This window comes from Grammomys surdaster, unplaced genomic scaffold (genome assembly GCF_004785775.1).
Source record: "Grammomys surdaster isolate TR1022 unplaced genomic scaffold, NIH_TR_1.0 126176, whole genome shotgun sequence".
Lineage (NCBI taxonomy): Eukaryota > Metazoa > Chordata > Mammalia > Rodentia > Muridae > Grammomys > Grammomys surdaster.
This window is the reverse complement of record NW_021620983.1, coordinates 7,001,402-7,029,018: the sequence shown is the minus strand read 5'-3', so window position 1 is coordinate 7,029,018 and position 27,617 is coordinate 7,001,402. Positions and strand designations below refer to the sequence as shown.

The following is a 27,617-nucleotide window of genomic DNA, read 5'->3' as shown; positions in this document are numbered from 1 at the left end:
GCTACATCCTATTTTCTTATTTTGTTGTTATAGACTATAGCCGCTATTAATTTTTGAGCTAGCATAAAAAACACGAATATGGTATATTAATACATGTCATTATGTGTCTTGTTCTCATTTATCCCTCTAACACACATATTTTTCTTATTAAAATATTTTAATTTTTAATATTTATTCATTTTCAGGTATATGGGTATTTTGCCCGCATGAATGTCTGTGCACCATGTGCATGCCGTACCCATGGAGGCCAGAGAGAACACTGGATACCCTGGGTCTAGAGTTTCAAGGATTGTGAGCTGCCATGTGGGTTCTGGGAAATGATTCCAGGGTCTCTTAAGAAGAGCTAGTGCTCTTAACTGCAGAGCCACCTCTGTCGCACCTATTTTTATTAATTCTTTAATAACTCCATACTCCAATGTGTTTTGCTCATATCTCCCCTTTCCCATCTCCTCGAGATCCACACACTCCTCATTCCATACTCACCTGCCTCATTTTCTTTTTTAACCCAATAAGTCCTATTGGTCCCGACTATCTAACCCTGTGTGTGTGGCCTGCTAACCTTGTCTCTTGCAGCTATCAATCACTGATAATCCCTCCGCTAGCAGGTGAGACTTCTTGTCTACCTTCCCCTCCACAGTGTCATAACCTCTGGGAGTTCACATGTCAACTGCTTTGCTGTGTTCCTAGAACACAATTCGCTGTGTCTGCTTCCTACCGTCTCTCCCACCCCCTCTTCACAGTGATGTGTGTGTGTACAGCCTTGGGAGGAGACAGGTGTGAAGATGAAGGACTTGCAGAGAAGACAGGCTGATCCCTGGAGCTCCACGGTTACTCAGAGAAGCTGAACTGGTGAGTTCTTGGTTCAGCGAGAGATCTTTTCTCAAAACTGAAGGTGGAAAGTGAACAAATACGAGAGCAGGTATGACCCGTGGCCCTCACACATGCCTATGCACTTCTGAAGAAAACTGAGGAAGCTCTGGAGAGATAGCTCAGTAGCTTAGAACACTGGATGTTCTTCCAGAGCTTCCAGCAACCACTCGGCAGCTCATAATCATCTCCAATTTCAGACAATCAATCGCCCTCTTCTGGCCTTTGCTGGTACTGCATGCACATGGAATACATCCATCCAACCATCATCCAACCATTCATCCATCCATCCATCCATCCATCCGTCCATCCGTCCAACCAACCAACCAACCATACATACATACGCACACACACACACACACACACACACACACACATACATACATACATACATACATACATGTAGGCAAAATATCCATACACATAAAATAATAAAAAATTGAGGAATTTTTTTTAGCAGCACACCAGTATACCTTTATTTTTTAAATGACTGCTTTTATTTTGCATATCAGTGTTTTGCCTGAATGCATGCCTGTGTGTCATGTGTGTGCAGTGCCTATAAAAGATTACATATATATATATGATACTAGATAGATGATATATATGTGACATTTAAATATGTCATATATTTAAAACACTTGATATTTTTATTCTTGACCATCCCTTCACTGGTTTTGTTATTGTTTTTCTTGTGTTCTAGATAAAGTATAAAAGCAAATGATAAATGAATACAGTTTGGATATTAGTTAATATTTCTATTTATGTTGATGAGTAAGACAAGTGAAACAAAAATCACGTAGGTCGGAAAGACGTTTATCTGTGACTTCTTGGTCAAACTGAATGTTGATTTTATTATATTGCAAGGATGTTTCTTCATTTTTGAGCTATTCACAATATATTGCTTTTGCTTTAATATAGCTTATGCTCAGCAATAGCTGGGGTAGCTTATGACTTTGGTGTAGTTCGGATGAAGTAAAGCAGGGTAGATTTAAATTCGTAAGATGTTTTCAGACTACATAGAGAAAATTCTTTTCTCCATTTTACGTTATTAAAGTTATTGATGAGGAGCAGCAGCTTAATGAGGAAAAGGAATTGCAAAAAGTGTACGTTGTGTGTACTCAGAGAGGAAAGAAAGCAGCGGACACCGGGCCCAACGTGTCGTTGAAACCAGAGGAGCAAATAAACGGTGTCCTGTAAAAAGATGGAGATTAGACGTGAACAGAACTCACTATTTTCCTGCCAGACATGCTACCTAAAGAAGAAATAGAAATTAGAAATTACTCATTGAATTGTTCACATTTAACTTGGTAGATAAAGCGCAATGAATAGTAGGAGAAGCAGTATATATCTATAATTAGATATACAGGTTTTCCTGTTATACAGAGTAGCTATCCTCAGAGTTTAAAGAATTAAAGAGGCACCAATAACTACCAGTGTTAGACGGAAACGATTGAAAAGTCCCTTAATGTTACCCCAAGCAAGACAAGCCACGAGGTCACAAAGGTTAAAAGCAAGGTAATAGAGAATACTACAGAGAAAAAAAAAAACGTGAAAATAACTCAGCCATTTCTCAATGTCATTCCTCAAACAAATGAACACTAAGAAACTATAACATTAAGAAATGCTATTTTTGGATGCCTAAAATGTACCTGTACATTTTTACTGAGCTCAGAATTGGGAGTTGGAGGCTAACTTCTTCAACAATTCAACAGAACTTGATGGTCATAAAGAACGAGTTCCCACAAATGAAAATTTCTCATTGCTGGGTGAAGGGCAGCAATGGAGACTATTCCAGAGACTTCATGTTCTTCACCTACAGAATGAGAAGAGGGTCGCACGAATAGCTTCAACCACAGAGTTTAAGACGTGGTCGTGGTAACAGCACTGCGAGGGGTTGGGGGGAGGCTGCCTCCAGGCTTCAAACGCAAGACTCATGGGAACTACTCATATGAATTAAGTGTGAGCTTCCGGGCACCCGTAGTTCAGTGTCAGTGGACCGAGCGCCGGAAGTGACCTTCGGGCAGCTTCCCTTCCGGGTAGAAGAAAGTTGGCACTTTCACCAGTGTACAGTCAGCCGCCAGCCGCCGAGGATCATGGAGGCCGCGCGACCGGCAGGGACATTCGTGGTGGTGGGAGGCGGCATCGCTGGCGTCACGTGTGCCGAGCAGGTTCGTCGGCGCGTGCTCCGCCCCTTCTGGACCCTGGAGGTCTGGTTACGGGAGATTGCGGCCGGACGGCTTCGCGGGTCGCTCTTCCGACCCTTCGCCACGCCCCCTGCGCAGAGCTCCGCTGGAGCGTTTCGGGGGCCGGGCGGGGTTGAAAGTGCCTGATGAGCTAGGAATCCAAAGGCGAACCAGACTCCGGGCCCAATGGTATGCAAATGGGCAGGAGGCCCTGGCGTTTGGACTGAAAATCCTCCCACCTTTCAGATTTCCATCGCACATGAAATTAAGTTTCTTGATAGGTGCCACGTCATTAATAAATAATTCCGACGTAACCTTGAACTCCAAAGATAAAATTTCACGTCCAGCAGAAGTTTGGGGCAAAGGACTACAGATGAGGGATTTCTAATTATGTTAAACAAATGAATCAGTTGTGTTTACATGTGTGTATTACAAAACGAACTATTTTGTTGCGATTACCATCCACCGAAGTCACCAGAAATAGTAGAAGGAAGTGTTTTGAGTTGTTAAACTTGGGTGGTGCATCTTCCGTTTACTCATCAAGTAAAGAGTTCATATTCCAAGTTTAGTGGTCAGATAGAAACAAGTCGCGTCATCACTGTGTTAACTTGATCTTAGGAGCTACTGGTAGGAGCAAATTAAGGTAAGGGTTAAATTAATATCTCTCAAACAAAGAATGTGCAAAGATTTACCAGATAGAAAAGAAAGGCACATTCCACAGTGTACCCTGCATGGGGAAAAAAAGTGTAATTTAAATTGCAAGCAGTGAAGCTGACAAGAGACAGAAGCAAGGAAGACTGACAGAGCTCAGACCACATAGACTGCTATGACACACTGTGTTTAATGAAAGTCTGCAAATAGATGGTTTTGAGCTGGGGAGTGAAGTGTGAAGTGCGATTAGCTACAGTGATTCTGTTAAGGACAAATGGTTGACAGTTGTATGTAGCAGGAAGCTAACCTGTAGGTAGTTCTCAGGAGTATAAAGTTTTGGGGACTTGATCCAACAATGACTATACAAGATAGATTACAGAATATGAAAAGGACACAAAGGCAGAGTGGTCAAATACAGGAAGTTCAAATAGGTTTGAGTCAAAGGACTGTTAGATGTCCTAAAAGCGTGTGATTGTTATATGTCGTGTGACCTGAGGGTGCTGGGCTTCCGTGATGAACAGCAGGCAGGGCAACAGAATCCGAGATGAGCAAGTGACTGCCCTCCAAAGTGTGGGGGAAAGGTAGAAATGATGGAACAGTTCCACGCTATGTCTTTGCATTTTGTTAAGCTGATGTTAAAAGGGCTCCGTCTTCCCTGAATGTGTACTAGTCAGAGAGGGAGTGTGAAGGCTATGGAAAGAGTCGTGCTGAGGTTCTGTTTCATATCAGAGCCTCGCTTTAATTTTATCCTCGGTGAAGACAAGTAAAGGCATTATTTTTAAAATGAATGGAAGTAGGCAGTTTATAATTGTCGGTGTAACTTTAAACTGGTATGCAGAATAAGTCGGCCAAAGGTACTGTGGTATGCTGTTACATGCTGAGGTTCACCTCTAACATGACTGTTGTTCATCTTATCACTGTAAGGGTCTAACATTACCAGCGCCGCACCATTGTGGACAGCAGTCAGAACGACACAATTTCACATGTGAAGCACTGGCGTTTTATTACCCACACTGCCCCAGCACCATGACGACATCACTTACACAGCTATGCCTTCAGTGATACCTAATGCTATTTCTCCCGTCCTTCCTCCTTTCAAAATTCAGCTGGCTATCAGTTTCCCAACAGAAGACATTCTCCTGGTCACAGCCTCTCCTGTCATCAAAGCAGTTACTAACTTCAAACAGGTGAGAAACTCTGTGGAACAATCAACTGTGTTTACAAAGATGTAACACACTTCCCTTTCACTGAGTTTGTTGTGTCTTGAGAAGCCTGAAGCTTTTTTTTTTCCATTAAAAGTCTGTATGTTCAATTGTTCAATGTATATTAGATACGGTTACTTTTAACTGAACTAAAAAATTCTTTTAACTTTTATCTCTTAGGCAAATCCCACTGTGTGTATTCATATAAGTCTTTAGGTTCCTTGGTAACTCAAAAAACAAAAAAATGTAAAAAGCTCCTGAAGATAGGCATATTGCCAAAGCCATATGGCCAGATTTCCATGCAGTGTTTGAGGAGCAGCCAAGGTTAGTCACTGATCTGCAGGGTCCTGTGTACCATCACACAAGCTAGGGAGTTTGATCGGTAGGGGTCTGAAGGATTGTTTGTGACTGAAGATCTGGAGGCAGAGCCCAGTTCTCATTCCATTGTATAACAAATGTGTTAATCCACTTTCTATCAACATGGCAAAGTGCCAGAGAGTGTCAACCTCAAGGGACAAAAGAGGAAGAAAGGGGTCTGTCAGTCCATGATTAGGTGGCTTGGTGTTCTCCAGCCTGTGAGAAGGTGGAGCATCACAGCCAGTATGTGGTAGGACAAAGCTGCCCACTGCACACAGGCTGGGAAGCAAAGAGAGGAGGCACTGAGTTGTGGTCTTCTTCTACAAGGAGCCTAATGTCCCAGCCTTAGCCTCTACCTCCTAGAGAGACAGCCAGACCTTTAACTTGTGGGTCTTTGGGAGACATAAGAGATCAAACCACAGCAGTACAGTGGACTAGCCTTGTTTGTGAGCATGAAACAGCACTATATAAGACAAAGGAATAGCTCCTTAAAACATGCACTTAGAAGTCTGTTTGCTCTCGTAAAGGTTTCTAAAGTACTGGAAGAATTTGATGTTGAAGAACAGCCGAGCACCATGCTGGAAAATCGCTTTCCCAATATTAAGGTCATAGAATCTGGAGTAAAGCAGCTGAAGAGTGAAGAACATGTAAGACTTTTTCTCATTATACTTTTGCAATGTTGAGTCCCAGGGTTTGCTTCTTTCTCCTAAGCATACTTCTGTCTCCACCATTATCTAAGCCCCTAACCTGTATAGGCTGGAGGCATCAGTCCCTGTTAGTAGAGAATTTACCCGCTGGGAAGAGTTCTGTGCTTCGGTTTACATTCTGATGGTGTTTGTAGGATACGCATGATCCCAGGTCCAGCACAAGGTACTGACATACAACAGGAATAACACAGGGTACTTGGTCCTATGAATTGTCAGTGTCAGGGGGAGTGTAGACTACATTATAATAGTGTACAAAAGGTACAGTCATGAAATTACCATCGACGCTCAGATGGCTGGGCTCTAGTAAGACTTCACAGAGGGTGTGGCACGCTTGGGCTGGGCTTCTCAAAGACGGTGAGTTAGGAGTTTTGTAAGTAGAAAAGGACATTCCAAGAACTGTAGGCCCCACAGGAGGCAACGGGGAAGGCAGATGCTGAGACAGTGGGATTATCCGGTTGTGGGAGAGGAGCCTGGTGAGCAAGTGGAAGTAAGTAAGATTGGCTGCGTGATCTCAGCTTGGTTTGATAGCCACTTGACATTGTAAACATGTGGCTAGTGCAGGATTTTAAGTGAGATACATCTAACATGAACGTTGAGGATAAACTGAGGTGGAACAAGTAGCTCTTGGCCAACCTCAGGTTACAGCCCACTTGCAGTTGCCAGGCCGGCAGGGACAGTGTAAGGGGAAAAGACTCCAGGTTTGAGCTAGTTTACCAGCTCCTCCGGGCGTTGTTCCTCACACATGAGGACAGGTAAGGAGTCTCAGGGATGCTGTATCTACTGTGAGCTTTCAGAGGGATGGAAAAGGGTGTTTATAGTTGTTTCCGCAAGCAGCTCGTAAGTTATGAGTAAAACACAGTTCACTGAACACAAAGGAAGAGTGCCTTGTTCCATGAAAGATGAGAAATTTGAACTCTAAATCACAGTGAGTGTTCCTTGTTATGGAAACAGAGTCCAGATAATAGCTCAGTTATTTCTACAAGTGGAAGTGAACTCTTAAAGGCATAGTGTACAGGGACACTTACAAATCAGAATGTCTCCAAGTGACATCTGAAAGCATCCCATGTGTAACTCCAGTCGCCGTCGCTGGTCTGTCACCTGTTAGTTTATTGGAATCCTGGCTTTTGTTCTCATGTAGCTCAGGCTGTCCTTGAACTCCTGATTCTCTTGCCTCGACTCTCAGTCCTGAGACAATAGATATGTCACCGCTATGCCAGCTTGGACTTCCACAGCTACTTCCAAAAAGTTAGCAATAGCTGGTTTAAAAAAAAAATAGTTTTGCATTTTAACCCCTCTAAATGTGAATTAGTTTAAAACTTTGGGCAGTCACTCCGCCTTCTGTTTGCCAGACCAGATTCTGAAGCAAGACTGGTATGAAGTTTCTGTATGAGCTACAGTATATTAGATTATGGGGTTACTCATTTGTGCAGGGTATTGTGGGTAACGAAAGCCTCATTCCACATTAACGGTCAGGCCTAGTGCACACCTTTGATGCAAGCACTTTGGAGGGGAGACAGGAAAATCAGGACTTCGAGGTCATCATCAGATACACAAGAAATTAGAGGCCAGTGTTGGCTGTATGAGACCCTGCCTCAAAAACACAAAAAAGCAGTTTCTTAAATGTACACATTTTTTAAAAAGTGTACACATCCTTACTATTAAAGCTAGTAAATACCACTAAAGCTATTATTATTTGTACCTAATAATTAAAATATTATTTTAATACATTTAATATTTTATTTTTAAAAAGACAAACTATAACTCCAACATGCACTGATCATTTGAACCCATTACAAATATAAAGATTATTAAGGTATAATATAATTAGAATCACGTAGTCTTCAGAGGCGGGGGGAAAAGATCATTTTAATTTGATGTCAGCATAATCCTGAGATTCTCCTGATTCTCCACATAAATTATGGCCAATGCTCATCACCCTTCTCAGTTAGCTGTAATCGCTCTAACTGAGCTGTAGCGCCCCCAAGAGGCAGCCTCTAGTAGATCCTGGTTTGCTTTTGTCTAAACCCTTTCCTTCTGCTTTTCTTGCCCTGTATTTACAGTGCATCTTCACAGAAGACGGCCGTGAGTATGTATATAAGAAACTCTGTCTGTGTGCTGGAGCTAAGCCAAAGCTAATCTGCGAGGGAAACCCATATGTACTAGGAATCCGAGATACGGACAGTGCTCAGGTAATGTCTTAGGGTGAGTCTGAAGGGAAAGAGGTTTCCTTGTGAATCGAGTGTTTCCCTGACCATGAACTCCTATAGTGTCACACAAAAGACAGTTCTGACCCATTATCATTCAGAGGCACGGGATGGTTATGTCTTACACTGCCAACTCCACTTTGCTGATGCAATACAAAGACAGTGTTTGGGGTTACCCTTTATATCAACACGTATTCCTCACTCCATATTGGGATTGTGAGATTTGCAACTAAACAGTGTAACAATCATATCTCCAACGGTAAATCATACTGAAGGTTCCCAGTAATTCCCCAGCAAGAAATAACATCAACAATATTTGCAAGGTCTTTGTAGCACTTGCTTGGCTTGTTGCTCTGGCTATAACAGGCAAACCCTCCCATGCATACACTCCTTCCATGTAGCATGGCAACCTTCATTTCAAATTATGTCAGGGTTTATCAGCCCTTGTTACCAAGAAGCTTTCTATTTCATCTCCACATCAAAAAGGATAAGATTACTTTCCATTTATATGATCCATATTCTTAAAAGCAGCTAATGATTTTCTCCAGGCTACTGTCACCTTAATTCCTTGAGAATTTAGAGGAAACTTTAGCAGAGCCAACTAGCTTCCTATGAACAGTTAGGCTCACATTACCAGAGCACACTTGTGTTGGCTTCAGCTTAGCCCACTAGTCCACAAACTCACTGACTCCTCGGGATAGTGTGTGACTCCCAGGAGACCCTGCTACAAAGGCAGTTGCATGGGTGAAGGGAAGGCATATAATATTATCTGGGGTGCATATGGATGGTGTGAAAAGGGGGGAAGTTGTATTAATTTTTTTTAAACATTGCAGAAAATATGGGTTGATTTAGACAACAGTATCCCATGTTACAAGTTGGGAGGAGGAGAAAGAGATGATTTCCCTATTCTAGGGAAACTACTGCGTGCTTCCTTGTATAGTTACTGTAGGGCAGTGCTTCTCAGACTTCCTAATGCTGTGACTCCGTAGTACTGTGGGGACCCCTAATCATAACATTAGTTAACTGCCACTTCAGAATTGGAATTTTGCTAGTTATGAATCATAATCTAAGTATCTGATGTTCAGGATATCTGATATGTGATCCCTGTGAACAGGTCCTTTGACCCACAGGTTGAGAGCCACAGTCGTAAGGTAAATAAATACTCAGTGCATCCGGTGTGCCTTTCATCTCAGTGCCCCTGTTTGCTATACAGCTTCCTTAAGGCCTATGAGAACTGAGTCAGTTTTAGTCGATGACGTAAGTTTTTGTATGAACGTAATGGCAGTAGTTATTTAGAGAGGAGCAATGCCATCTTTGTTCTGATGTCATGCTATGGCAAGGAACACCTTTACGTCCCAGAAAGAAGGTCACAGGCTACTTGGAGCTCATCTTAATTTGGGGGGTGGGGGGTAGGGTAGGGTGGGGTGGGGGCTGGTATGAGGAAAGGTGGTGCAAGAGGCAGGAATTGTCCTAAAATGGTAACATTCCCCCAGTTAATGTTACACTGTTTCTGTCCCTGCTACTCTTTAAGCTTCCTGTACATGGTGTCCGCCATTCCTACATAACACTGGAAGATGTGGTGCCTTTGTTCCTTTCAGTGTGCACCACGGGGCATAGGAGGATAAGTAGCTCGCCTCAATCATCTTGTTAGTAGCTGCTAAAGCCAACGACTCTTAGTCCATGTGCCCTGCTTCTCAGTCCCCAGAACTGCAGAAAGTGAGGGACTCTGGGGAAGCCCATAACCAAGGCCTACCTGCCAGAAGTAATGGATTCAGTCATAACTGGGTGTATAGTGATCAAGACAGTATCTCTTGCTGAAGTTCGCAGGGCATTAAAATGTGACAGGAAGACAAGGGAACTCTAGAGAGGTGCTGCTGTCATGACCACACAAGTGACATCCTAGGCACAAGGGAGGCCGTAGTGGTAATCAGAACTGAGTACCTTAGCACAGGGGATACGTTTTATTTTTGTTGTCCCCCGTAAAATACCCACGATTCAGATATCATCAGGGATGCCTGTATGCTGTCCCCTGTAAAATACCCATGATTCAGATATCATCAGTGACGCCTGTATGTTTTCCTTTGTAAAATACCCATGATTCAGATATCATCAGGGATGCCTGTATGCTGTCAAAAAGCTATCTCATTATATCTTCGTAACACAGGAATTCCAGAAACAGCTTACAAAAGCCAGGCGGGTGATGATTGTCGGGAACGGCGGCATTGCTCTGGAGCTGGTGTACGTATGTCTCTAACACTACAGGACCCTGTTAGATTATACGATTATTGGCAGATGAGAAAGCACATCTTAAAAGAGAAATATACATGCTTCACCCATATTTTCAAAGAGAAAGCCCACTTTACTATTTATCTCTTGTGGAACCCCAACTTGCAGAAATATTGCCCTAAACATACAAGGTCTAGAGTGTGTTTGACCTGGGCAGGTGTGACTCACGATGAGTCACAAGTGAACACTGTTTAGTGACCTACATGTGTGTACCTGTAGCAGTTTCTAGTCACTATTTCTACATCACCTGTCTAGCTGGCCAAACCCAGCTTGTCATGCTCATTAGGACATGTGTTATTCATATGTCTTAATTTGTGGTTCGAAGAAATGAGAACACATTAATACAAAATATTTTCATCTTAAGAAATTTCAAGTTCAATACATCCTGAGCATTTAAAGCAGGTGATAGTTCTTTACAAGTGCATGAAGATACCAGCCTTCAAATCTCCTTCCTGTCTTCTTACTCCAGCTAGAAGAGCCACGGGACAAAGCAGTGTTTTCAGTTCTGTTAGGTCGCACCCATCCATCTATCCTTCCTGCTCCCTTTTCAGCCAATGTGCTGCTTACCCCTCAGACCCCTGAAGCACGGTGGCCGGGTGTTGGTGTTCACTGACCCCGAGCTGACACTCACTGTGATCCCAGCACACGCCATCACTGGGTTTACTCAGTAAGGTAGATGAGCCTGCTTTGTATTCATTCTCCTCTAACTCTTACCGTCCCTAAACTACACGCCTCTGGGCAGTCCATGGCCATTACCTCTGCTGCACAGAACAGGAGTTACCTGCAGGATTTCCCCTCGACTTCCCTACACGAAACTGTGTCATTCCTCCTAGGTATGAGATTGAAGGCTGTGAAGTAATTTGGGCCATAAAGGATAAAGCCATTGGGAATACATTCTTTGATGCGGGTGCAGCAGAGTTTCTGACTTCCAAGCTCATGTCTGAAAAATCAGAGGCTAAAATTGCACATAAAAGAACTATATACACAGTTGAAGGTAAGTGTAATATCTGGCTCATTTCAGTCACAGGTGAAAAACTGGATTTTTTTTTTAACTATAAGAAAATTCAGTAAAAAGTATTCAGGAGGCACAAATATGGGTATTTATTTCTTCATCTTTATATGAAATGTTCAGATTAGAAATACATAGGGACTGAAGTGATGGGACAGTGTAACTACTGACCTTTCAGAAGATCCAAAATTAATTCCAGAGAATTAAGACATGGAAGCCCACCACATCTGTAACTCTAGTTCCAAGGGACCCAGCACCCTCTCCTGGCCTCCGAGGGAACCAGGAGCACGAGTGTGGACAGACATACAGGCAGGCAGAACACCCACACGCATTTATTAGAGTGGGAAAGGGCACGGTGGCATGCGCCTTTAATCTCAGCACACATGCAGTAGGCTCTCTGAGTTCTAGGCTAGCGAGGGCTACAGAGTAAGAACCAATCTCAAAAGCAAAACAAAATCTGAACAACTTTCTTTTAAGTTAATTAAACATAGAAAATATGCACTTAATGTAAGTGGGAATTTTAAATAATTTCCAGCCCTTTTGCAAAACAGTCGCTACTGTTGAGCAGTGCCCATGACTATTCCACAGAATTCACTGAGAACAGTATTCAGTAGTTTAATTTTAATAATCTTCCAAGAAGTTTTTGGCTTATAAAGTTCAAGGTGAATTTTCTAAATTTTGGAGACAATACAAATTGACAGAATTCAAAATCTAATAGCTAATTTTTGTATTCTTTAAATTAGCAAGTATGTAACACTGAGAAGACACACTGGGTGCTTACTGACAATGCGTAGGTGCAAGGTCACCTGCTCTGTGGCTGTGTCCCAGACCACTCAATAAAGAAAGCTGCTAATAGAGTGACAGTGCCACCATGCTGCACGTCTGCATGTGACAGGGCCACCATGCTGCACGTCTGCATGTGACAGGGCCACCATGCTGCACGTCTGCATGTGACAGGGCCACCATGCTGCACGTCTGCATGTGACAGGGTCACCAGGCTGCACGTCTACATGTGACAGGGTCATCAGGCTGCATGTCTGCATACAAGAATCAGTACACTGCACAAAGGCTTGGAGATTCTTTGCCCGGCAGTTTTAAAGTCATGTGTATTCATTTCTTAGAAGCAAAAAAGGAAATGAGAAGCAAGTCTAAAGCTGACTATGTGGGCAGTGCCCTTGGACCAGACTGGCACGGAGGCTTGGCTCTGAAAGGAACCGAAGAGGTAAGTTCCAATAAACCAGTGAAACATGTACAAACGCCGAATTTCTGGGTCACTTGACTTAAGTATACCATGCAGGAAAGATCTTCAAAGCACTGTCCCAGTTGGCCACCCACAACAGCAAATAGGAAATTTGTCTAAGACAGCTGTCCAGCCTTCTTTTTAACTGCAGAGCTGGAGACACCGACATACAGACCACATGAAGAACTGCCGTTCTCAGTCTTCTGCTAAAGGTCGCTTAGATGTTCACACTGATCTTACAAAGGCTGTTAGGTGGAGTCAGACATATATTTCATAGTTTTAACTGAATAAGCGGTGACTTGCTATCACTTATCTTGATATATACTTTAATGTTTTAGGTTACAAAAAAGTTGTCATTCAAATATTGCAGGAATATAGATATACTATATTTATTTTGAAACTTTCAGGTTTAAGTGGGTGGGAGGGGAGCTGGGTAAATGTATCTAATTGGGGATAGAAATGACATGAAATTGTTCCTGCCAGACTCTTGGGTCTCCTAAGATTGCCCTTTTAACATTGGGGGTTTTAAGAATGAACACTGCTGCCTGCTGTCTCCTCAGCGCCCCCTTCTGATAGAGCCCACAGCCAGGTGGGCCTCGCTCTGACAGTGCCCGCAGCCAAGCAGGCGTGCTCTGAGGGAGCCCACAGCCAAGCGGGCCGCGCTGCAGTCATCTCCAGGCTCCCCTCTCCCACTTGCCATGCCATGCTCGGCCTTCCTGGTGCTGGCTGCCTCCTGCTCACTCCTGCTCCACTCTGAGAGGCTTTCCTGGAAGCATCGGTGTGCTGTATGTGTCCCTGCCTAGACAGGCACTGCTTTAATCGTTCTGACCAGTATTTACTTTGCTTCCAGTATTCTCACAGTATTCACATTGAAACCAAATGTGAAGTCAAGAAAATCTACCTTCAAGAGGAGTTTAAGACTATGAAGAAAAAGTCCTTGGCTTTTCCAAAGGATCACCATAAGTCAGTTACAGTTGATAATGGTAAAAGGAAAATTATTACTTATGTTAATCTTGCTGTATTGTAAACTGCTCATGTTCATATAAAATTTAGTCAAAAACCATCAGTAACTACAGGCCCTCATTTCACTACTTACTGAGTAATTTTTCTAATAAATTCCATGCTATGCAACTTTCCATTTCATTTGGGTTGACAGTATTTAGACATCATAACCCAACCCAGTCAATCAGTATTTCACAAATCAAAACAAAATAGAGGCGTTCATAAGAAACATGGCCTTCTATATTAATAAAATCTGTGGATCTGGCACTAAGTGCAGACCCCTGGACTTATTCTACACCACGTGTGAGGTGTAAAATCCTCCACACACAGTCCTGTGAATAGTCAACACTGCCATCAGGCGACTAATGTTCTATAGTCTTCTAGGTTTTTGTAGGAAAAGGGATGGGAGAGGTGACAAACAGACTAAACAGTGAGGGTAAACATCAAAAAGAAAAAGAAGGGGGGCTGGAGAGCTGGCTCAGTGGTTAAGAGACTGCTCTTCCAGAGGTCCTGAGTTCAACTTCCAGCAGCCACATAGTGGCTCACAGCCCTCTGTAAGGGAATCAGATGCTCTCGTCCAGTGTGTCTGAAGAGAGGGACTGTGTACTCACTTACATAAAATAAATCATTGAAAAAAGAAGATAGAGAGTAGGACTAAGCGCTGAGTGACATGAAGTGTTAATCAAATTGCTTCACAGGTAATTTAGAAAGTGATCTGTCTATACCCACATCCAAAGGACAGTGCTTAGTCTCCTTTAGAGCACCATGCTGTGGAGCACAAGACTATGTCATTGTGCTCAGTGTCCCAGCCAGAGGACCTTCAGAAAATAAAGCAGCCTTCCTTCTGAAGCTGTCTGCCTTTCTTTCTGTTACTGTTACATTCACATGACATTGTGGATAAGTGCTGAGATAACACTTGAGAATCTTTTTCTCTTCTTTAAAGAAATGTGGCCTGTGTATGTGGAACTGACCAATGGGAAAATATACGGCTGTGATTTCCTCGTCAGCGCTACAGGAGTCACCCCAAACATACACCCTTTTCTCCATAGAAACAATGTAAGGTGAATTCTATCCACTCCCCTGTTTCCTGTAGTCCTAACTTTATTGTGTCTAGGTTTCAGCCAGCCATCGTTTTAGTATTAACTGTAACCTAACATGGCAGCAGCACTTGATTTACAGTGTTCTCTTCTACGTAGCATCCTTAAGCAGTTAACATCCAGTGTAAGATCACCTAGAGCCAGAGTGTCCTATCTGTTTAAAGGTTGGTGACTGACTGACCTGTATGAGTTCTCAAGAGTAAAAAGCTTACAGATCGTTGTATTAGCATTTTAGCTTTGGAAGGCTTAAAGAATGGTCTTCTGATTAGGCTTGGGGTAAGCAGTGACTATTGGGTATTTTTGATGTTGAAATTCTGGGACATTTGGATCTGTTCAGTAGGACCTGAATGAATCCCTGGACAGTCTGGCCCTGTGTGTGCACTCGGGCAGCTCCTTCTGCCTTTTTGATTAGATTTGTTAGCATGTACGGGCCTGACTTGCTCATGAGAATGAAAAGTCACTTTCTGATCTTGTCATCCTTATGCTAATGAGAAATTCTTTAGTTTGATCTAGGAGAAGATGGCGGCCTGAGAGTGGATGACCAGATGCGCACATCACTTCCTGATATCTACGCTGCTGGAGACATCTGCACTGCATGCTGGCAGCCGAGTCCAGTCTGGCAGCAGGTGAGCCTGCTCATGTGTTTCTGTCAGTCCATGTGAAATAAAGCACTAGCTACCAATGAGTCCAGTTGTCTGTTCCAGCTTTTCTACTTTAAATTGGAAGCCAGTGGAGCTGATTTCTGATGAGTAACTAGATTCCCATGTTAATGTTACTTAGTGTTACAGTAGACTGAAATGTTTTTAATTTATAAAGTTGTGGGTGTTAACCTTTCTCTTCTGTTTAACCCCTCCAGAGCAATTACATCTTTATGTCATAATTTGAAACGGGAAAAACAGCTCAAAATAAAGATACCCCTTATTCTGAATCTCCTGATTTCACATCCTAATTTGCTTTACATCACCCACAATGCAGACTAAAGGAGTAGCAGGCTCAATGAACTCTGTCAGATGTGCCCAACCCCATGGCCAATAGGCTTGTACCCAGGTTAGCTATGAATGTAGCCTGGCATAAAGTTTTGAACTATGGTCCTTTCAAACCTTGTTCACTCAGCTCTTGGGTATAATCTGCAGACAGTATCTGGCCACAGTGTCAGAGGTCAGACAGGCTCACTAGGTAGTTCCAGTGCTATGGCTTTGCAGGCTCTTGAGGCCCGTCTGGCTGTGCTACGCTGTCTACTCTACCACAGAGACCTTGTTTCATCAAACCCTACAGAAACAGAGTAAAAGTGAACGCTCTGGGCATGCCCAGAGCTCACACTGCAGCTGTATTTGTCCAGGATGTCAGCATAGGTACACCCTCCACACAGAGGGGTAGACAGAGGGAACCGATCGCTTAAAGCCAGCCCATCCTCTCAATCGCCATGGGGCAGTTAGTGTTTATTTCAGGTGAAGAACCTGAAGCTGAGAAAAGTTAAATATGCAAAAGCTTTATGAGTATTTGACTCTCCTGTCACTCCTACTACTTCTGTCTCATATCAGGAGAGTTAAAAAAAAAAACCCTATAAAATGTAATGAAAACATAACAAAGGAGAGACAAGCACTATCATAAAGAAGTTGAGGTGACTTGTGAGAATCAGTGCCTAAAGTCCACCTGTGTCTGTCTGACCAGAGTCAGCTCAGGGGCTTGTCACTGTCACTAAGAAGCAAAGGCTTGGGGACAGGACAAACTTTGGAGCAGGGACTGATGACATTTTGTCCCCATAACACCTAAAATGCTTCATTATATTAGTGAAAAATATATTCACATATACAGCTGAGTATTCTCCCTTCATGTTTGATGCACTAACTTAGAATTAGCAAATACCATCTTGACCGGTATTCACTTGTGACCACTGAAGATAACAGTAGCTGGAACAGACTCATTGGAAGTACACTTAAGGGAATTTCTAAGATTGAAACTTTAGTGCAGAGGAAGTAGTTAAAGTAGGTATAAAAGCTCTTGCCAAAGAAGTACGAAGACCAGAGAGTTGAGCTCCCTGAACTCATATAAAAGCTGGATTCAGCACAAGCTACTATAACCCAGTACTCGTACTGTGAGGTGGGAGTCCCTAGTGAGCCAGGAGGCCAGCTAAGCCAGAGTACTCAATGGAAAGACAACAATACAGACCCCACCTCACACAGTGGAAGTCAGGGATTCAAGGCAACTACTGACATTCATTCGTGCACTATGGCACACGAGTTCCCAGATTCCTGCTCACAAATATGCCCTGTGTGTGCACGCACATTTTCCAGATGATAACCAGAAGTACCATTTCCTGCTATTTCAGATGAGATTGTGGACACAGGCCCGGCAGATGGGGTACTATGCAGCCAAGTGCATGGCCGCTGCTAGTATGGGACACCCTATTGACATGGATTTCAGCTTTGAACTGTTTGCTCATGTCACAAAGTTTTTTAACTATAAGGTAAGATGGTTAAGGGAATGGATAGCCTTTTGGCTTGGAAGTATGACAACTATGGCTCTTTTTTCAAATAATTATAGTTTCAGTGATGTCAAAAATGACATTTCAGGGACTGGAAAGATGGCTCAGTGATTATTGCTAACCTTTAGAGAACCTGAGTTCAGTTCCCTGTTCCCACTTTAGAGAGCTCATAGCCACCTATAACTCCAGGCGATCTAACACCCTCTTCTGACCTCCATGGGCACCTACACACCCATGGCCCAAGCACACGTGTATGTATGCACACTCACACGCGCACACACACACACACACACACACACGCATACACACACACAGACATCATAAAGGAGCCAAGAGCTCTGACAGATGTTTACCTTTTTCACTTCTCTTCATTCTGAGATAGGTCTCATTTGTCCAAACGTGCCAGCAAGTCTCAATTCCTTATTAAATCTTTAACCCATGATTGTAGAAAAATGTGGGTTCATTTTGTGTGTGCTCATTCATGAGACAGCGCTAACGTTCCTAAAGACTTCATCTATGTTTTCTACTTTTAATGTTAAAATATTAATGATGAATATAGTCACTGACTTTTTGTTAATATGACAGTAGGCTGTGTGGCAGTATTACCTACAGAGTATGTTCATGCCCCTGAAATGCTCTCCTTGGACCCCTCCCACTGTAACTGTAAGGAATAATTGTTTCTGTCTCAATTACCATGACCCAGATAGCATGGACATCTGTTATTTGAGGGAGTTGGAGGGAGCTGCTCAGAAAAATGACTTTTTCATTGTGATGCAGGTCGTGTTGCTGGGAAAATACAACGCCCAAGGCCTGGGCCGGGAGCACGAGCTCATGCTGAGGTGCAGCAAAGGACAAGAGTACGTCAAAGTCGTCATGCAGAACGGACGCATGATGGGAGCTGTCTTAATTGGAGAAACGGACTTAGAGGAAACATTTGAGAACTTAATTTTAAACCAGATGGACCTTTCGTCGTATGGGGAGGATCTCCTGGATCCAAGTATCGATATAGAGGACTATTTTGACTAAAATTGGACTCTCCTCAGGAATACAAAGTATAAAATAAGGACAAACGAAAGTACATGGGAAGACTTAACAACCACACAGAGTGAATGAGCACTCAGAGAATGCAGAAGCCAGATTCGAGATTGGAAAGAAATAAAGATAATTCTTAGGATGAATTCATTTAATGACTAATTGGCAGACGCAGATGACATTCCTAATGCAGAGTTGACAATAAACCTTGACTCATACAAATGCACCAGATGCTTTATTTGCCTGAACATCAAAGTAAGGCTGGGGTTTCAGGAGGCTTGCTGTCTTGCTTTACTGAGACTGTGCAGAGCCTTCTTGCTGACACACAGGCACTGATGACTGACTGGTTTAATCTGAATGACAACAGCAGCTTTTCTCCCAGAAGTCGTCTACATTGCTCAGCTTAAAGTGTCACCCATTGGGAAAGGTGAGCCCATGTCAGCATAGGACCGCTTTAAAGGAGAGTCACATCACAAGATAACAGCTAGTTACAGCTAGATAACAGCTAGCAGGCTTACAAAAGTTATGTGGATTTAAAGTGAGATATATACATTTAGACAACTTTACATAAAAGTCGTATTTTCCATTATTGTATAAGGTAAGCTCTGAAAATACAGGTTTATATGTATAAAACATGAAGTTGCTTCAAAAATTATAGCTGATTATAAAAATGACCCCGACATATATACATAAGCAGTTATACTGTGCAATTTTAAGTAACACTCAAACATCATCAAGTTTTCTTTTCTTAGCGCCTGTGTTCTTAGAGCCAGATGGCTGAAGCCTGTTTTTAGACTTCTGGAAGTTACCTGAGCTTTTTTCTTCCCCTTTCAAATCCACTTGTTCCAACTGACAGGCTTCAGATGATGCAGCCTGCAACAGAATGACAAAGCGGTACCCTGGTAAGCGTCAGCCACTCAGTTTTCTCACAAGCTCAGCAGTCTCAGAATGCCCCTTCAGAATCATCAGCTCTTTAAAGGGCCTGTTCCTGTCTACACATTTCTACCCAAATATGGGCAACTGTCTTTAGTAAGAGGATGTTGTAAAGGGTGAGTCCATGCCAGCACAGTGGTACTCTGAAGAGGACACACAGTCCCCAGAGGCTGCACAGCACTCAGTTAATGGGCTTGCTGCCTCTGGAGAGCAGGCTTTATTTGCTTTGGCATTTTTACTCATTTATTGTGTACATATATGCACACTGTCGATGTCAGAAGACAGCTTACAGAAACAAGTCTTCTCCTCCACTAGAGGGCAGAATTGAGTCTCAGGGATGGAGCTCTAGTTGTTGGGATCACAGAAAGGACTTCTGTTACTAAGCCATAGTAATAGACTCCAGGAGAGTCTTCTTAACTAGAACAGATCCCACCCAGTATTCTGAGGGAAGTATCTCATGGGACTAAGACTTTAATGTGCAGTCCTCACATTCCAAGTGGTTACAGCCCCCGACTCTACACTGGGCCAGTCTAAAGCACTGCACTCTTATCTGTCCAAAATCAAAACATAGGAAGAAAACTGACATCATTTGTGTCTAACCAAACCTAGTAAAGAACTACAGAAAAGCCCAGAGGCCACAGGCACACACTGAAAATGAATAGCCAGTTACCCTGCTGCTGCTCTGTGAGGATCTCTTCACTTGCATGGTGACATCATGGGCTTCGTTGCTGAGAAGACAAGCTCTGGGTCCCACCTTCAGATACGAGATGGTAGCATAAGCCGTGAAGCTGTAGTCTTCTCTGTGGAAAGAAAAGAGCCACAGAAAACTTGAAGGAGTCACAGAAAACATTTTTAAAACATTGATATAAAAAACACTAGACCACCATAAACACAATCCTTAAAGGAAACAGGTGGGGTTTTTTTGTTTTAACTTTTTTGACTTTGTGATCAAGGTCTAAGATTTAGGAAAACTGTTCCCTATCATGCTTCACATCAAATAACTGTAAAGCTGTTCACTCTGCTCCAGTTACAGTGGAAGACACGGAAGACACGGAAGAAGACCAATGGGCTGTGTACTTGAGATACTGCTGCAGGAGAGCGTGCACGATGATTTTCTCCAGGTCTTCTCGGGGAAGGGCCGGGGCAGCAACGCCAGGCACTCTGAACTTGGCCGCTCCCTTTCCTGTCCAGGCATCCATCAGCTTCAGGGGGGTGAGCTTCTCATTCAGTCCTTCAGCCTGCTTCAGAATCTTGATGAGGTCTCGGCACTGCTGTGTTACATTCTTTTTCTCAAACACTGCAAGGACAGACATGACGGGCAACATGATGGGCAACTGAGATCTAACGGCGAGGGCAGGAAGCCATCTCTGGTTCAACTGGCTCAGTTAGCACTGCGGGCCCCTCACACATACTTTTTTTTAATGTGCTCAGAATTAAGACCAGGGTGTTCCTCAAGGCTTTATCACCAGATCAAATTCTGTTCCTAAAACACATGTAAGGACTGTGGTAATGTCAAGAAAATGACCTATCAAAAACCAAAGTGTGCTCCGGTAACAAGTGTCTGCCAGACGTCACTGGGAGGTGAGCACTGCAGGACAAAGTGCTCTTTACTTTCTTATCTCATTCTGCTCATCACACACACTGTGAAAGCCAGTCTGGGCTCCGAGAGAACATTCTAAGTACAAGTCCCCAAATACTAGACTTAGCATGCTGGCTTACACGTTGGATCACGTCAGTCTTGTCTCTATAAGAAAGCCTTCTAAACTAGTAAATCAGTGTCTGCAGCTCTTAACTTAAAAGTGCAGAGACCATCCACTGAAGCATCAGAACCCGTGTCAGTCCAGTTTCTCAAGAACACAGCACCAGGACATGGGTTCCTGTACTGTGATAAGCCACTGACCAAGAACAAAGACTATGAAGTACTAGAGATTGACTTTCCTTATGTAATAGTATTTCTCTTTAGAGGAATTCTAACTTACTTCTTTAAAAATGTGATGCCCTCAATATAGCAATATAAAATGTGTTATACACATTTGACCTACCTGTGTTTTCAATGATTTGTATCACTTTTGAATTTGGAAAATTCTTATCAGTTTGTCTTTTCAATCTGTTTGGAGGGTCTAACCTTCCCACATGAAGCCTCACTGCATTTAGCCTTTCAAGAGTCTAAAACAACAAACAAGCTTACAAACGTCTTTACAGCAGTTGTCACACATCTTGTTACAGGCGTCTGCATTCCACACTTCATCGAAATGCTGTGCTATTAACACACGACGACACCTGCAGGCACATGAGAGAGAAGTTACTCATCTAACCAAGTTTCCAGACTGCTTCGAGTACACACATATCCTGCTGGCTTTCTACTGCTGCCACAATAGTCCCACAGATGCAGTGACTAGGACTACACAAGTATATTATCTCACCACTGTGTAAAAAGAATCTTGGTGTCAAAGTAAAGGTGATGGCAGGCTGGATGTTTCTGGAAGCCGTAGTCTCTGAGCCCTTAATACTTTCTAGAGGCTGCCCATACTCCTTGGTTCCTGGCCCCTCCACCTTCAGAGCTATCAACCGTGAACTCAGTCTTCTCTCAACACACTGACCTCTACTCCCTCTGCCACTTACGGACCTGTGACAACAATGAACCCACCCAACGAATCTCAAGTGGCTCCTAGTCTACCAGCAATGTGTTGACAACCACTGCTTCAAAAGTTATCTGTCTCACTTTGAGGAGAATGTCTTGATGATGAACTCATTTCTTATATTTTAAACTAAATCTGAAAACAGTCTTCATAGAAGTCTCCTGGGCCTTTAAAGAAATTTTCACCTTCTCCTTGCCTTTGACTACTGAGGCATCAGTTGGAAAGCAAATACCATTTTATCACCAGCAGGTCACTGCTTACTTCAACACTTCTGAGCTGTTCTGTGTGTGACAGGTAATAAGACAGGATGGTCAAGGCCCCAGGCCTCCACGGAGCTGAGTGCTGTAAGCAGAGACTGCTATGTATTTCCTAATGAAAAACTTAACCGCACCCTGGATTATTCGGTGACTCATAACCAGGATGAATGGACTTGTCAGAACTTCAGTCCAAAATGTCTATTTTCCCAAATGCCTTTCCACAATCACTATAGACAGCTAAACATCAGAGCCAAGGGGGAAAAGGCTTCATTCATAACCTTCAACAGACTGGCCTTGAGGATCATCTCATAGACAAACGGTGTCTTTTCTGAGATGAAGACAGTCAGGGGTCCAGGGCTGTGCCACTGTAGGCATCTGCCTTTCCAGTGCTCTCCAGCACTGCCAGCAGTGTATTCAGCAGGTACTCAACACATGACACGGTACAGGGAAGCAGGGGGCTCACTTGCTGATATTCTGGCAGTATGACACCATCTCATACAGCTTCTGCTGTCCCACATTCTCCATGACTACCATCGAGCTGATCCTGAATATGTCTCCAAAGCCGTAATACAGAATACAGTCTGCTCTGGAGTCATCGCGACCTGTGCTTTGAGGAAGCTTGGGATTGCATCATTGATTTTAAAAACCCAGAACATGCAAAAATACGTCAATTGGCTGACAGAGTTTCTCAATACTACTAGAAGTTTTTATATGTGAAGTTAATCTGCACGAGCTACCCTGGGGACTTTAAATGACTATAAAGAGGCTCATCAAAAATCAGCTTGTTAATATAGAAAGAATGTCCATGAGCAGTTCACTTATTTTGGTTGTACATGTGAATCTACTAAGTAAAAATTATAATGGCAGACATTAACATCATATCTTACAATACATGAGAAACAATTTTTAACATCCCAACAGAATGTGTAAGAATAGTATAAATACGTATAAATCTAATTTTTAAAAAGACTTGTTCTAAAACTTAGTACCTAAAAACAAGTATTAAAAACTCAGGATTCTTGAACACATCCTCTGTAAAGCCCCCTGAGATTACTTCTGGATTGGGAACCTACATACCGGCACGCCCACTCTCTTGATAGTAATTCTCCATGGATTTGCTCATTGAATGATGAATGACAAACCTCACGTCTGGCTTATCAATTCCCATGCCAAATGCGACTGTTGCCACTACCACCTAAAATGTGTTAATATCAGTCTGTTAATTAAGTCATTTAAATATTTTTAAAGGTAAATAAGGCTTTCAAAAACTACATATACTTAACCTGAAGCTCATTGGCTGACCATTGTGTATGAACCTTGGTTTTATCTTCTGGTTCCATATTGGCATGGTAACTGCCTGCATGAATTCCCAACTTTTGTAAACTAATGGTAACTTGTTCAGAGTCTTTCTGAGAAAAACAGTATATGATTCCTGTAGTAAAATATAGCCAAGTATTAGATACATATGCAGGTCAAATTCCTGGGAGTTTAATCTGTAACATGCTCAAGATACTGAAAAATTACAAGGCAGAAAGGGGAAAGGAGTTATAAAAATCCCAAGCCCCTAAGCACATACTGATTGTTGGGTGTAATCCAAGGTTTGATATACAGCTTGCCAGAAACAGAAATGAGCCCTGAGCCACCAGCTGGGGTTCCCAGGACCTCTCTTCTCTCTGCAACTTTATCCCCACTACACAGCACTTCTTAATCTGATGTAAATTCTGTAAGATGATGTGAAGATTGAGTCTGAATCATCTGCCTTGGTGTGGTTAAACTTGCCATCTCCAGGAGTAGCCATAGCCCAAGGGTGGAGGCCTGCCCGCCAGGAGGAACACACAGCCGTAGCCTCTTAGATTTACTTAACTCAGGAATTCTTTTACCAGAACACCATCACTCTCTACTAACACCCTACAGGACAGTGCTGAAGGATACTAGGCTTCAGTATCACTGGTGTAACCCTCAGTCCTGGAACTCAGAGACAGATGCTCCCAACTTCTCCTCCTTCACCTGCTAAGTATGTACAGTGCCCTCCTGTAAGGCGCTGTGTCTTGTATCTCCTCAGAATACTGAAGCTCACTCACCGAAGTACACAACAGATACTAACTTGTCAACAGTACGTGACATTGTCATCTACTCTACAGGAGGCAAAGCAGGCAACCTTCACTCCAACTGTGACAGGGATGTCACACACAGCCTCCTAGACCAAGTGAATGAATGTGACCTCATTTTCTGGTGCCAGTCATGCATCACCATGGAGGGTATCATGTCATTTCATAAACTCTGAAACTCTTCCCCAAGTTGATTTGCTTTTAGCATTACCTGATTGTCCTTTGTACCGTCCATTAATGAGCTTTACAATGTCCTCAGTAAAGTCTTCAGCACTTGAGGGCTTTTGCCGAACCTACAGAAAGCTGTCTCATTAAAGGGTAGACTCAGCAGTGCCATCCAAGTTGTACCTGCTAGCAACCTCTGAGGTGTGCTTCGGGTAGTGTCCCTTCCTGTCACACTAGTCCTGGCCTCAAAGGATTCACCCATCTGACGCATCCCTGCCTCTATCTAGCCTCTCTCCTTGATTTTTCAGACCCTAATCTCCCAGAGATGAGGAGGTATAGAAACAGCAGGTAATTTGCGAAGATGGCGGCTTTTCTATTGTTTGATGCTTTAATAAAAATGTGAAGCACAGTACGGATGCAATGAAAATGCAGAGATTAAATCTGTCCTTAAAGCAGCGTGAAAGAATTCGGAAAGTCACTGGGATATTTTCCCTTCAAGCATATATATCAGATAAAATCCACATGAGAAATACTGGAAAACTCATCAGTGTGTATTTATATTTCTATTACTCAGTTACACAGAGATCAGTAGGGCTCTGGGCTTCACCCCTTCTTGCTCTCAATCCTGTGTAAGAAAGAAGTTAGCAAATATACCCTACTTGCTCATAATGCATATAGAAGACAGATCATTTAACACAGTATAGTTTTCTATTTAGCATAATGTGGATTATACTGCACAAGACACAGATAAACTAAAGCACTAACTTTATTAATGTCCTAATAATTATTTCATAACATTAAAACTGTTTATACTAAGTTATTATGTCATAAACACAATGAAGAAGTATAACCTCTGTATACCTCATAGTAAAGATTTGGTCGGTTGAAAGATGCTGTAAAAGTCAAACATTTTTCCACAGACAGGATTTTCTGTGCATCCTTCAAAACATGGTTGGTTGCTGTTGCCGTCAGCCCAATCAGTGAGGTGTTGGGAAACTGGCGCTTTAAGATGCCAAGTGCCTTATAATCTGAAAAAGATGACAATGGTCTGTCTGTCCCTGCGAAATAATGAGTCAGATCTTTAACAGCACAGATGAATGACGACAGCCACCTCATTTCACTTGCAGACTTAGCTATAACTAAATTTGAAGGCCCGACACTTCCTGAATTCAGAGGCTTTGCTGCACTTTTCTTCAGAAACAATGTTCTTGACAGAGGTCACATTAATTCCCTGTTGAAAGCAGGTCTTGTGCAGCTCGTTCCTCTTGACTGAAACATTCCTGGCAGGCCATTCGGGCTCAGAAAACTCACATGACTGACAAGGCGTCTCTCTGAGGTTACATAAGCAAGCAATCAGTGGGAGAAGGGAGGCTCTCCAGGAGTGTAACCGCCTGTAAGTTCTATCCAGGACTCCAGCATTCATGAGTCACCCATGCACCTGTAAGTACTAGATAGCCCATCACTTCACTAAGCAGGACTTGTTTTGTAGAACTGTTCTTATGCCCTTACCTTCTCTAGCTGGGTAAATAGCAGTGATCGATCGCCCCAGAAGAGGTCATGCAATAAGGGACACTAGGCAAGCTGTCAAGCTATGCACTGTGGTATACTTGTTAGACAACGGGCTCAAAGGACAGTGAGATCATCAGAGCACTTGACTCTATTGCGAACAGCTGGAAGACACCATCATCCATCATCTGCGTGATCATCAGCAACCCTACCACCTGGTACCATTCAAGAGCATCTGTTCAGAGCAGAAGACAATGTAAGGCCACTGCTTTAGGAAGAACATGCTTCTGAGACACCATTCTGACTGGTACCTGTCACATACATTCAATCATGACAAGTCCTTCAGTCCCTTTCAGTATTTAAATGTTTGAAAGCAACTGAAAAAGAAATGTGGTGGGAAATGGTAGGTGCCAAGAGAGAGTCCTGTGACCACTGAGGAGAACGTGACTGCCTGAGGAGCTATAGATTTCAGAGATGGCATTGGTGTCAGGTCTGGAAGAATACATGGAAGTTCACTAACTGGGTCAAGAAGGAGCAGAGTGCATAGTAGTAGTCACTGTGGACATTACCCAGCACACCATTCAGGAGAGCCAGATCACACGGTATGGTCTCCTGTCCAATCTACTGTCCAATCCATTTCATTCTATTTCCCAGAATTCCTTTCATGTACACTACCAAGTGCTGCTTGTCTTTGAACATCTTCCTGACAAGTTCTAGCCAACCTAGCTCTCTTCCACTCTTCCTTGAACTCCTCTTCTAACTGCAAGCTTTGACAACCAACATTGGCTCTGCTAGAACCTTAGCAGGCTCCACAGACATTACGTAGAGGTCACGGCTTCACAAAGGGCTCTCCATGAACTTCCCTACTGCAAGCCCCTTGATACCATGTGTGGCCCTCCCAGCTCTGGTCTGTCCTCCTTCAGTGCTCAGGAAAGTGCTCTAAGGTTACCCGCTGGTCCTTCCGCTTTGCCCTTCTGAATTCCCTATGTTCAGTTCTTCCTGCAGCTATGCAGAGTCTGTCTTATAACCAATTTACTTGTCATTTTCACAGTACCTCTGATTTCTGCCTGCATTTTCACTGAAACACTCATAAGAAAGCAGACTTCCTTGAAGCTACGAACAATAGAGCCAGCTGGTAAGACGGCAGGGCTCCATCTGATAAAATATGAGAGGTCATCACACAACTCTCAAGTCAAAGACACTGCACAAATGATGCTAGAACAGGCAAACACTGGATAAAAGGTATCTCATTACAAGGCCCAAATCAGATACCTGCAGTGCTGAACTGCAGTGACAATATGGATAAAATCACTGGATGCTCAACTGGGTTCCATTCTCAGGACCCACATGTACCTCAGTCCAGTCCAGGGGATCCAACACTCTCTTCTGTCCTCCTTGTGCACCGGGCACACACAAGGTGAATAAATATACACAAAGGTAAAACACCCACACACACACAATAGATAAATCTAACAAAAATATTTTGAAGATAATAGTGCTAAAATTTATCAATTTATCAATCAGTCTTTGGCCAAAAGACCACTGTCACTGAAGAAATGTAAAGAAAAGAAAGATAAAGACAGACAAAATAGAACTCTAGAAAACACTGGTATCTAAGGAAAAACTGAAAGAGACAAAAAAAATTGGAAAGTAAGAAATTCAATAGTGTTTGTTACATGACAGTAAA

At 42.9% G+C, this 27,617-nt stretch overlaps 2 protein-coding genes across 2 annotated transcripts in view; one reads left to right on the top strand and one right to left on the bottom strand.

Annotated features, from left to right (window-relative positions):
- The first annotated feature begins 2,922 nt into the window (after positions 1-2,922).
- Pyroxd1 (pyridine nucleotide-disulphide oxidoreductase domain 1) lies at positions 2,923-18,548 on the top strand. The gene is made up of 12 exons (XM_028757634.1): positions 2,923-3,035; positions 4,808-4,888; positions 5,788-5,907; positions 8,028-8,156; positions 10,336-10,409; positions 11,291-11,451; positions 12,588-12,688; positions 13,557-13,689; positions 14,652-14,764; positions 15,309-15,431; positions 17,135-17,272; positions 18,068-18,548. Exons 1-12 carry the CDS (start codon positions 2,961-2,963, stop codon positions 18,314-18,316), a joined length of 1,497 nt encoding a protein of 498 aa, XP_028613467.1. The 5' UTR covers positions 2,923-2,960; the 3' UTR covers positions 18,317-18,548.
- Positions 18,459-27,617, bottom strand: part of Recql (RecQ like helicase) — a 24,236-nt gene continuing 15,077 nt past the window's right edge. Inside the window, exons 7-15 of the mRNA XM_028757633.1 lie at positions 25,286-25,452; positions 24,471-24,552; positions 23,435-23,583; positions 23,229-23,346; positions 22,615-22,753; positions 21,444-21,535; positions 20,333-20,552; positions 19,926-20,055; positions 18,459-19,195 (exon numbers count right to left, since the gene is read on the bottom strand). Coding sequence (XP_028613466.1) covers positions 19,046-19,195; positions 19,926-20,055; positions 20,333-20,552; positions 21,444-21,535; positions 22,615-22,753; positions 23,229-23,346; positions 23,435-23,583; positions 24,471-24,552; positions 25,286-25,452 — 1,247 coding nt within the window. The 3' untranslated portion in view covers positions 18,459-19,045. The remainder of the gene's footprint in view (positions 19,196-19,925; positions 20,056-20,332; positions 20,553-21,443; positions 21,536-22,614; positions 22,754-23,228; positions 23,347-23,434; positions 23,584-24,470; positions 24,553-25,285; positions 25,453-27,617) is intronic.

Coding starts and splice junctions, on each gene's coding strand:
- Pyroxd1 (XM_028757634.1), top strand. CDS start 2,961: ATGGAGGCCGCGCGACCGGCAGGGACATTCGTGGTGGTGGGAGGCGGC. Junction 11,452..12,587: donor AACTATATACACAGTTGAAG/GTAAGTGTAATA, acceptor TTCATTTCTTAG/AAGCAAAAAAGGAAATGAGA. Junction 14,765..15,308: donor CTTTTCTCCATAGAAACAAT/GTAAGGTGAATT, acceptor GAAATTCTTTAG/TTTGATCTAGGAGAAGATGG.